The sequence below is a fragment of the Lepidochelys kempii genome, chromosome 1 (genome assembly GCF_965140285.1).
Source record: "Lepidochelys kempii isolate rLepKem1 chromosome 1, rLepKem1.hap1, whole genome shotgun sequence".
In the NCBI taxonomy this organism is placed as follows: Eukaryota; Metazoa; Chordata; order Testudines; family Cheloniidae; genus Lepidochelys; species Lepidochelys kempii.
In genome coordinates this window covers 326,276,048-326,293,636 of record NC_136380.1, presented here as the reverse complement: position 1 = coordinate 326,293,636, position 17,589 = coordinate 326,276,048, and the positions used below count along the sequence as shown (strand labels likewise).

General features: G+C 43.1%; 1 protein-coding gene across 1 annotated transcript in view; it reads left to right on the top strand.

The window, feature by feature from the left end:
* The window catches only part of CDHR3 (cadherin related family member 3), a 62,212-nt gene that overhangs the window by 14,174 nt on the left and 30,449 nt on the right, over nucleotides 1-17,589 (top strand). The window contains exons 7-11 of the mRNA XM_073331857.2: nucleotides 5,199-5,350; nucleotides 8,781-8,970; nucleotides 13,102-13,270; nucleotides 15,489-15,588; nucleotides 15,736-15,834. Of these exons, the coding sequence (XP_073187958.1) occupies nucleotides 5,199-5,350; nucleotides 8,781-8,970; nucleotides 13,102-13,270; nucleotides 15,489-15,588; nucleotides 15,736-15,834 (710 nt within the window). The remainder of the gene's footprint in view (nucleotides 1-5,198; nucleotides 5,351-8,780; nucleotides 8,971-13,101; nucleotides 13,271-15,488; nucleotides 15,589-15,735; nucleotides 15,835-17,589) is intronic.

Here is a 17,589-nt window from a genome sequence, read left to right as displayed (position 1 = left end):
TAAAACACTATTTTCATTTTGTTATGACTTCTTAGTCTCTTGTTGGACGTTTTTATCAGTTTCTTTCCATTATCCCTGTACATGTTATTACAGTTAATTTTCAAAGCTTGTGTTTGATGCTAAGTCAAGCATGAAGACATACACTCTGTCTGGCTGAAACTCACCCCTGTGCAGAATGTCAAAATAAGGTCTATGGTTCGGATCCACAAAGGTACTTAGACTCCTTACTGCCATCGATTTAAACTGGAAGTTAGGAGCCTAAATATCTTTATGGATCCAGGCCCTAAGTCCCAATTTTAGGGTCCACTGCAATGCATAAGCCCCCTGTGACGAAGTGGGACTGTTCTTAATGTTTCCTCTGAATAGTGTGGGGGTGCCTCAGTTTCCCCTATGCAGTTCTTAAGTATCTAGGTGGTGGGGTAAGGGTGTATGATCACTGCAGAGCCCTAGAAGGCAGGTGTGTGCAGGAGTCTGGCCACAGAGAATGGCTGACACCCTGTTTCCGGGCAACTGATGATCTGGGCCCTTCCCCCCTGCAAGGTGAGAGCTAAAGGGTTGGAGAACAAAGGAATCAGGTGACCTCCTGGCCTGGGAAAGGAACAAAGCCAAGAGGACAAAGCCAACTTCTTGTCAGCAAGTTAAGGAAGTATGGGCTGGATGAATGCACTATAAGGTGGGTAGAAAGCTGGCTAGATTGTCGGGCTCAACGGGTAGTGATCAATGGCTCCATGTCTAGTTGGCAGCCGGTATCAAGTGGAGTGCCCCAAGGGTCGGTCCTGGGGCCGGTTTTATTCAATATCTTCATAAATGATCTGGAGGATGGTGTGGATTGCACTCTCAGCAAATTTGCAGATGATACTAAACTGGGAGGAGTGGTAGATACGCTGGAGGGGAGGGATAGGATACAGAAGGACCTAGACCAATTGGAGGATTGGGCCAAAAGGAATCTGATGAGGTTCAATAAGGATAAGTGCAGGGTCCTGCACTTAGGACGGAAGAACCCAATGCACAGCTACAGACTAGGGACCGAATGGCTAGGCAGCAGTTCTGCGGAAAAGGACCTAGGGGTGACAGTGGACGAGAAGCTGGATATGAGTCAGCAGTGTGTCCTTGTTGCCAAGAAGGCCAATGGCATTTTGGGATGTATAAGTAGGGGCATAGCGAGCAGATCGAGGGACGTGATCGTTCCCCTCTATTCGACATTGGTGAGGCCTCATCTGGAGTACTGTGTCCAGTTTTGGGCCCCACACTTCAAGAAGGATGTGGATAAATTGGAGAGAGTCCAGCGAAGGGCAACAAAAATGATTAGGGGACTGGAACACATGAGTTATGAGGAGAGGCTGAGGGAGCTGGGATTGTTTAGCCTGCAGAAGAGAAGAATGAGGGGGGATTTGATAGCTGCTTTCAACTACCTGAAAGGGGGTTCCAAAGAGGATGGCTCTAGACTGTTCTCAATGGTAGCAGATGACAGAACGAGGAGTAATGGTCTCAAGTTGCAGTGGGGGAGGTTTAGATTGGATATTAGGAAAAACTTTTTCACTAAGAGGGTGGTGAAACACTGGAATGCGTTACCTAGGGAGGTGGTAGAATCTCCTTCCTTAGAGGTTTTTAAGGTCAGGCTTGACAAAGCCCTGGCTGGGATGATTTAACTGGGAATTGGTCCTGCTTTGAGCAGGGGGTTGGACTAGATGACCTTCTGGGGTCCCTTCCAACCCTGATATTCTATGATTCTAGGAGGAGGGGCTGGAGGGAGTTTCAGTTTGGGGCTGGCTGGAGACATGGAGTGAAGGGCAGACATGGTTGTCTGGCTCACTGCCCCTAAAATGGACCCAGCTGAGGGGTCCGATTCTCTGCACCTACAAGCTCTGTTTTAGACCATGTTCCTGTCGTATAATAAACCTCTGTTTTACTGGCTGGCTGGGAGTCACGTCTGACTGTGAAGCTGGGGTGTAGGACCCTCTGGCTTCCCCAGGAGCCCCGCCTGAGCGGACTTGCTGTGGGAAGCACACGGAGGGGCAGAGTATGCTGAATGCTCTGAGGTCAGACCCAGGAAGGTGGAAGCCGTGTGAGCTGTGTGTCCTGAAGACAGGCTGCTCACAGAAAGGAGACTTCCCCAGAGTCCTGACTGGCTTCATGGGGAGCAGTTCCAGAGCATCACCCAGGGACTCCGTGACACCCCCTACTCAGGTGCCACCTTTAGGTACCTAAACATTTTCTGTAAAAGTTCCCTAGCTACCTTTCTGCCTCTGGACATGTGAGCTGCTGCCTCCCTCTAGGGGTCTGGACACCTGTCTCCTGCCTAACTCCCAGCACGATCCATGAACTGAGGGAAGATAGGCATTCACCTGCCTATCTTCCCTGCAGAGCCTGATCCGGCAGCCACCCTGAGCAAGTTTTGGTGTCAACAAGGTTATTTTACAGTGGAAAGGAATGTGGGCTATAATGGTTAGAGCAGGTGCCTGGTAGGTTGAACTCCCAAATTCTTGATCTGACTCTGCTAACGACTGCCTGTGTGGTCTTGGACAAATCACTGAAATATTGTATCCATTTTATAGAGGTTATCTACCTCAAAGCAGTGTTAGAATTAAGGGCCTTAATCTTCACTTGCACAGAGAAAGGCTCTAATTCTTCTCCTGATCCTGGTGGCAACCTGGCACAAGTTAGGGCACAGCAAGGGCTGATCTAATCCATGCTAGGTTGTAACGTCCCTCCACAGGCCATTATGCCTGTGAAGATCAGCCAGAGTGCAGTGAGGTTCAGCCCTGCCCTCTATACAGAGGAGGGAGAAGCCAGCGACACTGTTTTATCACCATGCCAAGAGACTTCCAGCTGCCCCTCTGGCTGCTTTGTGCTGCCTGACCAGTGGAAAGCTGCTGGAATTGGGGCCAAGGATCTGGGTATGACCTGTAAAGCCTGAGATGTTTGGTGAAATAGAAGAACAAAGTATTATAAATAGAAATGTGGCTTTTTCTTCCTGCCTATTTGATACTTGAAATGCATGAAGGAAACAATTAGCAGAGAGAGGTTTAAATGTAAATGCCCCACGTTAGTGTGCTGGTCACATACAACTAGGAGGAGCCTACATTTCAGAAACACCATTTGTACCTGTAGGACCACATTGTTTTCTAGACTGATTTTCCCCCTCCAAAAGTTGCCATTATTGTTATTTTATCCAGGAGACTTGAAAGACTACTGGTATTATGCTAAATATCTAGCTACCTTTTCAACCATACTATATCCTAAGCTAATGAATAACAGCAATGACTTCGTGTTTTAGATGTAAAAAACAATATTTATATAGAACAGAGAATCACTGGTATCTGGTTGATCCCTGAATGAAATGGTCTCTTCCTATTCAGAATAAGGATTTCTATTGGTATTACAAACCAAAAAGCACAGCTCAAGCTGTTTGTTAAGAGCTTGAGCTTCCAAAGATAAAATGACACTTCATTAATTGACCTCCCATATCACTACTGAGTCACATACAAAAACACATGTGAGCTGCATGCCTGGGCTTTGAACTTCATGACTCTATCATGATTAGAGCTGTGGTGGGAGTTTGGGAAAACCTGACAAGTTTACAAACCTGTTTTCATTTTTTCTGATCAAAGCTTTTAGGGTGAAAGTTTCAAAGGGTCTTTTTAATAGTGCCCACAAGATATGCAAACACATCAGTTTTTGGTGTGCAAAATCCTACATTGGCAGCCAACCCTTTGAAAATCTGTTCCTCAGAATGGGAAACCAAAGGAGGAGACAAGAAAGCAAATATGTTTCTCTCTTAATTACATTGTAGTCTTTGTCTAAAAGGCATTGCCTGAAGCATCCTATATAAAGCTACTGGCAGGAGGCTGATAGATCAGCAACAGCACGTAGTCTAGATATATCTCAAAAGGAAGTGGCCAAACCCATGGCACAGTGGTGTTGGCATTCAGCACTACCTGCAGTGTGCTCAGAAGCTTCCTGTCTCTCCATGCAAGACCCTGTGGAGGGCTGAATAACCACTCTATGTCATGGCTAGGACTGCCTGTGGGGGTGGGTAGGTGGTGTGGGTTCCAGTCACAAAGAGGGCAAGTTTTTTAAAAATTGGAATTTAAATGAGTTGGAACTTATTGTGTCTATTCTCCATAGACCTCACTACCTTCCTGTTTGCTTCTAGGTGAAATTCAGGTTGTCTTTGATCTGTCAAGCTCTATGTGGCTTCCCTCCTCTTTCCCTGTGTGCTGATGTAACAATTAGGGCAGCTTGCGTGCTGTCCCTAGCAGTTCCTACATTCGAAAATCTGGGGACCAGAGCCACGATATCCTCCACAGATGAACTAGGCTTTGTAATTCACTTCCCTGGCTGGTCAAAGCTACCCCATGTCTATTGTCCTTCAGAGTATGATATATTGCCCCCTGCTTTCCTTGGGGGCCATGGACTATGGAATGATTAACTAGTTAAGTAATGACATGGGAAGCTCATTGAAATGTTGACGTTTGCCAGTAAAGATGCTGAGCACTTCTGGAAAGTGTTGAGCACCCTCCACTCCCTTTGACTTCAGTGAGCACCTTGCCACAGCGGGCCATAAGACATGTGCATTATTTTCAATAAAATAGGTCAGATTTCCATTAGGGGAGTCCTGAGGCCCTTGCATAGTTTTGCGCATGCTCTGCCATGCCTACTTTTGCACATGCAGTGATTGCAATTGCACATCAGAATACTCATTTGTACATGCAGCTGCAATAATCACAAGTAACCATGCAAATCTGCATGTAAAACAATGCCTGGGCCATAAGCTCATTCAGGAGAAATCTGGCCCTGCCAGGGTGAATATGTTGAGCTGATTTTATAAATAAAGTGAACCAAATGTTGCCTGGAGTTCTGGGAATGCTCAGTCAGGGGAAAGCAGACCCTGTCATTTAAAAAGTTTATTGCACCACTGAGACAAGTTCTTTAAAATGATATTGTCCTGGCAGCAGTGACCGTATTTATTCCGTAGCAAGATTCCTTATACTGCTGCCGCTATTTTTATCTTTTAACCTGTATGTGGATGGAATGAAAACAGCTAATCCATTTGCCAGGAGATGGATTGGATGATCTAACAGGTCTCTTCTATTTCTGACATCTACAATTCTATGACTCTCAAGCAATATTGACACTTAGCAAGGGACGTGGGGGAATATTTATTTGCCTCTGTTGAACTTCTTTGTCTACTCTAGGAAAGAGAGAGTCTACAGGATTCCAGAGGAAAACAGCCCAGGAACTGTTGTTGCCAATATAACAGCTAAAGATCCAGATGATGATGAAGGGATTATCAGCAGACTTGTCTACAGCATCAGTCCACCTAATACGCATTTTGCCATAAATCCATGTAAGACAAACAAAAATACTATTTGTCTTTCAATCTATCTCTGCCTTTTGGTACAACGAAAGGAAACAATCTAGGTTAGAAAAACTCTTTTGGCTCCAGTTTTAAGTTACCTTATTTCCTTCTGTCGCTGCCCATATGAAGAAGCAGCATACTTTATATAGGGTTAACACATTCTTAGGGCCAGGTCCTTGGGTCTGGCTGAGCTGTGCTCAACATGGAAGTGAAAAATCGGGGGGGGGGGGAAAGAGGCAAAAGTGGCTTAAACTCATCTGATACTGAGGGCTGTTCCCCCCCGGCACCTCCAGAATAAATTAGTGTAGCCCCACCATTTTCCTAATCTGTGTTGGCTGCAGAATTCCCCAAGGGGCTGTTGCGCTGGCTGGAGATTTTCAGGGCACACTCCAGCCACCTCTGGTCCTGCCTGCAACATGCGTACTTCGTCAGCAGTGGGCTGGGAGAGAGTGATGTAGATAGTGATGTAGCCTGGGTTTCCCCTAGGGAAGCGGTCTCCTCAGTTGCCTTCTAAGGGCAGTTTTATGCCTCTTTGAACCATGAGAGCAACACAACGTGGTCAGATCAGGGGGCTAAGGACTGGGACTTTAATGTTCTTCATGGTGCAGGCTGAATCCCCTCCCAGGATATGACCTACAGAAGCCCTGTAATTCAAATCCATTATTTCCCCCAGGTGAGACATCTCAGAAGACTTGAAGAGCTCATATAACAGGAGAGAAACACTTCTGCCCCCTATTTTCCTTCTGCCCATGCATACCGGGTTCTCCTCAAGTCATTTACAGCTGCGTCAGTGAATGCTACCCTTCCGAGCTGGTAGCACTTTCAATCTGATTGGTGCAGTTGTAAATGACTACACAAAGCACAGGACAGAATAGAATCAGGCTCAGTGACTTTTTCTTCTTGCTAAATGCTTTGGATTCCTTATGCCTTTTGGGCTTAAAGCGCTACACTCCCCATTAGTACACTATGAAACACAGACAGCGTATACACACATTCTGTCACCCTCTTCTGGCTCTTTATCTATAGTAATACGTGGCAGACAAGTTATCCTGTTTGAACAGTGGCAGATGAAAGGGTATATAACCAAGAAGTGAATGAGTGAAGACAGAACTTGTCACACTAGAGGTGGTTTTGGAATTAATTGATAAATTTAACAGTAACAAGTCATCGGGACCAGATGGCATTCACCCAAGAGTTCTGAAAGAACTCAAATGTGAAATTGCAGAACTATTAACTATGATTTGTAACCTGTCCTTTAAATCAGCTTCTGTACCCAGTGACTGGAAGATAGCTAATGTAACGCCAATATTTAAAAAGGGCTCTAGAGGTGATCCCAGCAATTACAGACCAGTAAGTCTAATGTCAGTACCAGGCAAATTAGTTGGAACAACAGTAAAGAATAAAATTGTCAGACACATGGAAGAACATAAATTGTTGGGCAAAAGTCAACATGGTTTCTGTAAAGGGAAATCATGTCTTACTAATCTATTAGAGTCCTTTGAAGGGGTCAACAAATATGTGGACAAGGGGGATCCAGTGGACATAGAGTACTTAGATTTCCAGAAAGCCTTTGACAAGGTCACTCATCAAAAGCTCTTACATAAATTAAGTTGTGATGGATAAGAGGGAAGATCCTTTCATAGATTGAGAACTGGTTAAAAGACAGGGAACAAAGGGTAGAAATAAATAGTAAATTTTCAGACTGGAGAGGGGTAACTAGTGGTGTTCCCCAAGGATCAGTCCTAGGACCAATCCTATTCAACTTATTCATAAATGATCTGGAGAAAGGAGTAAACAGTGAGGTGGCAAAGTTTGCAGATGATACTAAACTGCTCAAGATAGTTAAGACCAAAGCAGACTGTGAAGAACTTCAAAAAGATCTCACAAAACTAAGTGACTGGGCAACAAAATGGCAAATGAAATTGAATGTGGATAAATATAAAGTAATGCACACTGGAAAAAATAACCCCAACTATACATACAATATGATGGGGGCTAATTTAGCTACAGCTAATCAGGAAAGAGCTCTTGGAGTCATCGTGGATAGTTCTTTCAAAATGTTCACGCAGTGTGCAGCGGCAGTCAAAAAAGCAAACAGGATGTTAGGAATCATTAAAATGGGATAGAGAATAAGACAGAGAATATCTTATTGCCCTTATATAAATCCTTGGTATGCCCACATCTTGAATACTTTGTTTCAGAGTAGCAGCTGTGTTAGTCTGTATTCGCAAAAAGAAAAGGAATACTAGTGGCACCTTAGAGACTAACCAATTTATTTGAGCATAAGCTTTCGTGAGCTACAGCTCACTTGAATACTGCATACAGATGTGGTCTCCTCATCTCAAAAAAGATATACTGGCATTAGAAAAGGTTCAGAGAAGGGCAACTAAAATGATTAGGGGTTTGGAACGGGTCCCATATGAGGAGAGATTAAAGAGGCTAGGACTTTTCAGCTTGGAAAAGAGGAGACTAAGTGGGGATATGATAGAGGTATATAAAATCATGAGTGGTGTCGAGAAAGTGAATAAGGAAAAGTTATTTACTTGTTTCCATAATATAAGAACTAGGGGCCACCAAATGAAATTAATGGACAAATAAATAAAACAAATAAAAGGAAGTTCTTCTTCACACAGCGCACAGTCAACCTGTGGAACTCCTTGCCTGAGGAGATTGTGAAGGCTGGGACTATAATAGGGTTTAAAAGAGAACTAGATAAATTCATGGAGGTTAAGTCCATTAATGGCTATTAGCCAGGATGGGTAAGGAATGGTGTCCCTAGCCTCTGTTTGTCAGAGGGAGATGGATTGCAGGAGAGAGATCACTTGATCATTACCTGTTAGGCTCACTCCCTCTGGGGCACCTGGCATTGGCCACTGTTGGCAGACAGGATACTGGGCTGGATGGACCTTTGGTCTGACCCAGTATGGCCATTCTTATGTTCACTACATCATAGCTGAGAATGGTTCTTATTTATACGTAGATCTAGAGCTGCCTTGAGAGCACTAGAAAATGAAGTTCTGTCTTTAGCCACAGAGCAGGGACAGCATGAACATTAGCAGTGCACGCTTCCCAACACTACTCTGCCAATGTACCTCACCCCTGACTTACAAAGACCCCTACTAGGGGTGAGAGGATAGGCCAGTCTCCATGCCTGGTCAGTTATTGGCTTCTCTGCTGAGGCTGTCAGCCATCATGGTATTTTTGTGCTGTGGACACTTATCTGCTAAGAGTTAGATAAAATGCATCAGTTTATTTCAGATCACTAAACAAACAGCTGTGACGTGGAGGTAGGGAAGGCTGTATATTTATCACCAGTTCCCTGAGTCATCAAGTCCTTAAGGAGAACAATACATTTAAATAAGAATTCTTGTCATTTCTTTTCCAGTAGTATCTAACCTGTCCATTCTTTTCCTCTTAGTCACTGGTGTGATTTACGTGGCTATGCGAATAGATCGAGATGCTGCTCCCCTGCGTCTACATCCTAACATCTCGTTGGTCATTCGTGTGGAGGACAGTCCCAGTGGTGGGCAAACGAATGAAACAGAGATAACCGTCATTATTGAGGATCTTAATGACAACCCACCAGAATGTAGCTTGTACAACTTCAGGTACTAAGCCACTCACAGTGTCTCTCACCAATATGACGGGGCCAGTATGTGGTGTAGGGCACCCTAGTTAGGCACCTAGATCCTGCATATGTGTGTTCAAATGGGCACTCCCTATCGGCTCCTACTGGTAAGTGCTGACTGTGTGTGCTAAGATGCAGGGCTCAAACATCCTGTTGGCTCAGATTTGAAAATTGGGCCCAAAACATCTGTGCCAAATCAGGCGTTTATTTATCTCTCTCTCTCATTCAGCTGCCAATCACCACAGCATCGAGGGGCCATAGACTGTATATAATTAAAAGTAGCATCATTTCTGTCCAGAACAGGGGCAGACTTTTCACCTCTCTCATTTCATGCTAATTTATTAAATGGGATCATTGTAAGCGGTTGACTTTCAGACTGTTCTGGCTGTTATTAATTTTAACCTTTGCTCTCTCCTTTCCCAACTCCCTTCCTTTGTCTGCTATCTTCATGTTCCTGGCCTGCAAACTCTTCAGGGCATAGACCACTCTGCCATTATACACAGTTGGTGTGCAGTTGCAAGCACTATCAATTACCATCAGTCCTGCTATTTTCTGCTGGACGAGTATCATTCATACTGTATGTGTGTGGTAAGGGGGGATAGGTGAGATTGTGACATGAAGGATTTAGAATCTTTCACAGTTCATGGGGCTGATCATGGTGTTATTCTATCTTTGTGCTGTTGTCAATAGAGCTGGGAGAAATTTTTCACACTGTTTATTTGCCCCCCTCCCATGCAAATTTAGTCAACATGAAACTATTCACGAATTGGACAGGAGTTTTCCAGTTTTAATAAACAAAGAATGGAGGGAGGGGGAGAACAGGATTGACAAGAAGGCTTTGGCACCATTCACAAAACTGCTGTAGGAGGAGGAAGCTCCCTTTTAATCTTTAGCCCAGTGATTAGGGTACTCATTGAGATATGGGACCAACCGCCCCCCCCAGCCACTAAAATTTTTGAGTTGCTGAAATTTTTCAGTTTGATACAAACTGCATTTTATTTCACAATTTTTCAGAACTACCAGGAAACCGAAAAGTCAGTTATTCACACAGCTCCAGTTGTAAGGCTCATTGGATGTATTTTTTGTCAAATCTTTTCAATTCACATTTAAAAGACCCAGTCCTGTAACCCGTCTATTTGTGAAACTCCAGAGAGGGTCAATGGGATCTGTGATTGAACAAGAACTACAGAGTTGGATCCCAGGGCCTGGTTCTGATCTCATGTCCAGTTTTATATCAGTCTAACTCAATTGACTTCAGAGGTGTCACCCTTGAATTAAATTGGTGTAACTGAGAGCAGAGTTGAGCCCTAAGCACTTTGTTTTTAAAAAACTGCAATACAGTTTTAATAAAAACAAAACAAAAAAACCCCAGAATCAGAGTGATAGGCAAGAAATTCACTTTAAACCAGTCACTTCTGATTAGATTGAACTCCTAGATATTTATTCATTCTTCAGGAAATGAGAGAAGAGCTCTCTAATTAAAGCATATTGAAAAAACCAGAATAGCATTAAGTGAGATGGGAAATCAGCCCAGCAAAATTAGGTTAGTGACAGGAAAGTGTTTCTCTCTAAATTGAGAAATTATTAAATTGATCTGAACGGTTTACTTTAGGTTCCAAGGATGGCACAAAGCACCCAATTAGGAAGAAAGCCTGTAGTAATGAAGAATCTCCCTCTCCTGTGTTTTTAAGCATCATGATCCTTAACCTGTAGCTCTTTGGGATATTTTTCATTGATTCTAAGGCCAGAAGGGACTCATTTGATCATCTAGTCCAACCTCCTACATAACACGGGCCATAGAACTTCCTTGAAATAATTCCTGTTTGAACTAGAGCAGGTCCTTTAGAAAAACATCCAATCTTGATTTTAAAATTGTCAGTGATGAAGAATCCACCATGACCCTTGGTAAACTACTCCAATGGTTAATTACTTTGACTGTTAAAAAATTATACCTTATTTTCAGTCTGAATTTGTCTAACTTCAGCTTCCAGCCATTGGATTGAAGAACCTATTATCAAATATTTGTTCCCCATGTAAGTACGTACTTACCACGCCATCAAGTCATCTTTAACCTTCTCTTTGTTACCCTAAATAGATTGAGCTCCTAGCATTTATCACTGTAATGTTTTCTAATCCTTTTGTCATTCACATGTCTTTACTCTGCACCCTCCCCAATTTATCAACATCCTTCTTGAATTGTGGACACCAGAACTGGACACCATGTTCAGTAGTGGTCAAAGCAGTGCCAAATACGGAGGTTCATCCTATTCCTCGTCAAGATTCCCCTATTTGTGCATCCAAGGATCACATTAACTCTTTTAGCCATAGCATTACACTGGGAGCTCATGTTCAGTTATTATCTGCCATAACCCCAAAGTCTTTTTTCAAGGTCCCTGCTTCTCAGGATAGAACCCCACATCCTGTAAATAAATCCCCAGGAGTCTATGTCTCAGACAAAGCACAAGCTATTCCCAACTTGCCTGACATATACAAGGCTGCTCAAGGAGTACTGAGTGAAATGACTGGAGTGGTCATGATTCCATCCCATCCCTGCAAGCAACAAGGAAGTAGGGAGATGGAGGAGATACTGTGGGAAATAGAACCGCAGAAAGCTGCAAAATCATTCTGGATCGGGTTCTTGACATTGCATTATAATATGGGTATCAGAGCCTTTCATCAATAGAAGATGGGATTGTCAAGATGACAACCATTAGAACAGAACATCTGGAACTCATTCCAACTTCGTTTGTCTACTATTCCATTCATGGAGGAAATAACTCTTCAGTTCTGCAAATCTGATGTGATGAATGAGAATTGCTTTGATTGAGGTATATCAGATTCAGCTGACAGATCATGGGTTATTGTAAGTAGTTTAGTTGGAAATATATCACACGCTGTTCAAAGATAAAGAATAAAAACTAATTTCAGTGTTTGAAAGTAACCTTATGCCTTCATAGGCCCTGATACAACAAAGCACAAAAACATATACTTTAAACATGCAAGTAGTCTAATTGATTTTGGTCCCACACCAACTTCAATGGGACTACTCACATGAGTAAAATTAAGCATATACTTAAGTATTTTGTTCAGTGAAGAAAAACCCAGGCCAAGTATCAATTAAGGGGCAAATGAAGTAGCATGTCTCAGCATGTAGATAGAGTACTGAAATGCAGATTTTTAAAAGATACTCATTTGAAATTAGAGGTGGATTAAACTGAGATCCTGATGCTGGTTCCAAAGTTAAGGGGTGTTCTGAGCATTTGAATCATAGAATCATAGAATATCAGGGTTGGAAGGGACCCCAGAAGGTCATCTAGTCCAACCCCCTGCTCAAAGCAGGACCAATTCCCAGTTAAATCATCCCAGCCAGGGCTTTGTCAAGCCTGACCTTAAAAACCTCTAAGGAAGGAGATTCTACCACCTCCCTAGGTAACGCATTCCAGTGTTTCACCACCCTCTTAGTGAAAAAGTTTTTCCTAATATCCAATCTAAACCTCCCCCACTGCAACTTGAGACCATTACTCCTCGTTCTGTCATCTGCTACCATTGAGAACAGTCTAGAGCCATCCTCTTTGGAACCCCCTTTCAGGTAGTTGAAAGCAGCTATCAAATCCCCCCTCATTCTTCTCTTCTGCAGGCTAAACAATCCCAGCTCCCTCAGCCTCTCCTCATAACTCATGTGTTCCAGTCCCCTAATCATTTTTGTTGCCCTTCGCTGGACTCTCTCCAATTTATCCACATCCTTCTTGAAGTATGGGGCCCAAAACTGGACACAGTACTCCAGATGAGGCCTCACCAATGTCGAATAGAGGGGAACGATCACGTCCCTCGATCTGCTCGCTATGCCCCTACTTATACATCCCAAAATGTACTTATACATCCCAAAATTTGGTTTGGGTTCTGTCTAAGGGTTTTGGTTCAGCCCATTAGAGAGAGAAAGGGGTTAGCCACAAAATACAGATCAGATTCCAGTTCTGCTCCTAAAGTTTGGGGTGTTGGAATCTGGGATTTTGGTTTGAAAAGTATGTGGAAGTCAATATGCAGTACACTTCAAAAGCTGTTCAGAGGAATGTTGTAAAGAGGCATGATGGGAAACATTTCTTTTTGACAGACTTGAGGTATCTGAAACAGCCACCACTGGGACACTCTTCCTTGACCTACGAGATCACTGCCAGGATATAGATGTTGAACCACCAAATAATGAATTTAACTTCACTGGACTGTCCGGACTTGGAAGTAACAAATTTACACTGAATCCATCTGGCTCTGGAAAAATTGTGGTTAGTTAATTGTTTTGTTTTAGGAAGTCTCAATTAAGATGGCAGTTTCTTAAATCTAATTAAGGTGTCTTCTAATACTCTACATTCATTATCCTTTCAGGAAAAAATGTTATTCACATTGGGCTAGGGTGAAGTCTATTGAAACTGTTGATGAAATGCACGCATGATTTTGTGTGTGTGTGTGTGTGTGTGTGTGTGTGTGTGTGAGAGAGAGAGAGAGAGAGAATGTTCTTTATGGAGTCTAGAGATCATGATGCACAATTGCTCTTTATTCTAAAATCTGAAAGAATGGTTAAAACTGGAGAAAAAAAAACAAAGCCATAGACTTGTTTGAAATCTCCTTTCTAAGCAGTGTGGGGGCACATAGGAATGAGTTTCAAAGCACTATATTGACATTGATTGTTTAACATTGATATGGAAGTATAACACGAGCAACCAGGGGCAGGTCTCAGCAATTTAAACAGTGCCAGACTAATCCCAATTCACACAAGTGTTTGTAAAATACTATATGAGATCTTGGCTATTCAGAAGAAAGATTGACATACCATAGAAATCTCAAACTCAAAACCGCCTCTTGACTCCACTGATAAGAATTGTAGAGCTACCTGATCACTCTTGTTACAGTGTGTATGGTAACACCCACTGTTTCACGTTCTCTGTGTATATAAAATCTCCCCACTGTATTTTCCACTGCATGCATCCGATGAAGTGAGCTGTAGCTCACGAAAGCTTATGCTCAAATACCTTTGTTAGTCTCTAAGGTGCCACAAGTCCTCCTTTTCTTTTTGCGGATACAGACTAACACGGCTGCTACTCTGAAACCTGTGAAGGTGGTCAGTTCATACAAATGCACGTTGGGATTTGCACTTGTTTATTTCACATGACAGAACAATGGATTCCTTGTGCTGATATCAGTCAGATCTGCAGTTACAAGAACTCTCTCCCATTGCTTGGCATGTGTAATGTTGGTTGTTTTGTGGATAAAAACTGTGCAGATACACAAACCAGCAAGCACCTAGATATACCATTCAAAAGAGGAGAACATTGCTGAAGCATGATGGATGTTGATGTACAGCAAACTACTTCCTCATCTACAAGGCTAAGAAACATTTGCATGACAACACAGGAATTTATGATCCTAATCTCCTCTGCTCACCCTGGCTGTATAATGTAACATGCTGACTAACTGTGCCATTTCCCCTCCATTGGCTATTTCATAGAGGATAAGAGCCTACTACTGCTACCGGCTGAAGGAGTTACTATTTTAACTCAAATGGTAGAGACTTGAGCTTTAGTGCTGACAACCCCAGTATGGGTGCTACAAAGGATAGCACAATGCAAGAGACTGGGTTTTAATTCCCCATTTGGGCAACCACTTTGTAACAACTCTCCTCAGGGATTATCATCAGTGACTGAACCTGAGACCTTAAGCATAGGCCTACACCCCATGATCTAAAGCAGGGGTTCTCACCCTTTTTCTTTCTGAGGCTCCTCCAACATGCTATATAAACTCCATGGCCAACCTATGCCACAGCAACTGTTTTTCAGCATATCCAGTAGATTAAAAACCAGGGCCGGCATTAGGGGGTAGCAAGCAGGGCAATTGCCTGGGGCCCTGCAAAGCTAAATTGCTTGGGCTTTGACTTCAGCCCTGCACGGTGGGGCTTGGGCTTTGGCTTTCTGCTCTGGGTTCCAGGGAGCCTAATGCCAGCCTTACTCAATGGTTTATTTTGGAGGACCCCCTGAAACTTGCTCATGGTCCCCCCCAGGAGGCCCCAGGCCCCTGGTTCAGAACCTCTGATCGAAGGGATCAACATTGTTAAGTGGTGGTGGTGGTAGTGGTAGTAGTAGGCTTTTTTCCTCTTTATGGACCAACCATGAGATAAGGGACTTGTTACACTTAGCCAGCAGCTTACACACACTTTGAACTCAAAAGATAAAAAGATCAAGACTTTCAGCTACATATAACACAGGCCACCTACAACTTTAGCTAAAGGAGAATGAATCTTCTTGGCTGTAATGAAGTTAGGAATTACAGCTAGCCACCAGAGAGTGTATTCAGTCCTGTAATTTATTAATTGCTTGTATAATTCAAAGAGGGCGGTGATATATGTACTTAGCCAGCACATGGACAGAACACTGGAAATCATCATTTGCTTGGTGTGTGCTGTGACTTTATGTAACAAGGTATAAATACAGTTTCCTTTTTTTAATCTAGTTGATTGGAGGTCTGGATTTCGAAAATCCAGATAATCTAGCAGTTGAGGAATATACTTTGACAGCTGTGGTGCAAGATATTGCCCAGCCTTACTATACTAGCAAGTATCCCTTTTATTCTTCTTTGCTATTTTTTTCCTATGCTGTTACTGCATAGAAGAAGGAATGTTATTCAAAATATGTTTATGTTCAACAGATGTTTTCATAGCCATACTTAACCATTAGTTAATCTTCCATTGTGTTTCCAGATAATATCTACATTTACATCAAAATAATTCCAGTGAATGAATTCTTCCCAGGCTTCAATAACCCATCATATGTATTCAATGTTTCAGAAATTACCCGAGGTACAGTAAGTAAAGGCTGTCCTACAGGTGTAAGGTTGTTACAGTGTAAAATAATCATCTTGGAGCAAAAATATATTAGTTTGTATTACAATAGTGCCTCAAAGCCCCAGCCAAGATCAGGACCCCACTGCACAACCTCAAAGTACAGGGTTTACATTGTAAATAGACAAAACAGGCAAAGGGTGGGAGAAAGGAAGTATTTTTATGTCCCCTTTAACAAATCGGGGAGAGAGATTAAGTGACTTGCCAAAGGTTACATAGCAATTCTGTGGTAGAACCAAGAACTGAATACATCTCTCTTGGGCAAGATCCTCACTCCCACTCTGGCCACTTTACACTATGTAAAAGAGCATAAATGGATCCAAAAAGCCTTGGTTCAGCTAAGGGATAATTCCCTTGTCTCTGGCACTGTGAATGACAGCCATAAAGCTGCCTTCTGAGGACCCCTTGAAGCCTCTGTTGTAGTGGGTGTGTCACCATGCCCCTGAATCCCAGGGCAATACTTTAAGCATAAGACTATCCACTCCTGCCTAGTAGGGTGGTATATACAAGGAAACAGAGTTAGACTTGCACTCGCTTGGGGGTGGGGGAAAACGCATTTGTTGTGAGGAACCTACTTTTGCAATAGAAAAAATCTGCAGGTTAAACAATGTGGCAAAAACCTTTCAAGCATGAGTTTTTCCACTCATGCTGTCTGAGAAGTTTTTGCACATCTTTTACATGGCCTGCCTCAGCCTCCCCTGTGGCTGCCCACTGCCTTTTCCACTTCTCCCAGCATCCCAGACCTTCCAGCTTGCTCTCTGCTCTAACACCACCTTTTGTTCTGCAGTTATTCCTAAGCAACTTCTTTGCAGCGTTAGCAGTGTTTTCTTCCTCTGTGTAGGGTGCCTGCCACCTGTGTGTTTACAATGTCCCTTACCTGCAGCTGCATTTAACTCAAGCTTTTAAAATCTTTTTACTTGGAGTGTACGGTAATTGAGAGGAACAGACAGAATTCCATCAGGAATTTGGGGGATTTTTTGGAAGGAGGGGGTAAAAGATGGAAGTTACAGTCTTTTGCAGGCATTTTCACTGGGTTTAAAGGGCCAGGTTTTTTCTAGTTCACACAGCACAGTTTCATTAGCCAATTTGCACTGGCTGTGGAACTTTTCTATTATAACATGTCATTAAACCAAGCTTAAATTGGAATCAGCAAAAACGTAAAAGTGAAAACTCACCCCCAAAACAGAAGCGATAGTCTTTATTAAAATCCACTCTTCTACCACGCACTGTAGTGGTTCCCTCCCTCCCCACCACCATGTTGAATTTTAAAAAATGACCCACATATTGGGACTGTGAAACCTGATATTTTTTCTAACAGCATTGAGACACACATTACCCATCAGCTAAATATACAGTAAAGCAGAACGGTAGCTCACCACCGGCGTACCCCCTCCTAGCTGAGCTTGTGCAGCAGGGTCTTCTCTTCTGGTATCCCCTACTGACAGCTGCTCCAGGCTGGGAAGGAGTTGATGAGAGTCTGTGGGCTCTGTCAGCCCTGTGCTGTTACATCTGTGAGAGTTGCCAAGCCGGGAGGGAGGAGTTAAAAGAGGAAAGAGCTCTGAAGGAGATGTGGACCTCTCAAGGAAGGCCTGGTCTACTTCTTGTGACTCAGATCAGTTACAAGGAACAAAGCAAATTGAAAGGTCCCTATCTACCCTGGGAGACTCTGGTATCTAGGAGGCTCTGGATAGGCCCTGGGTACCAGCCCAGGCT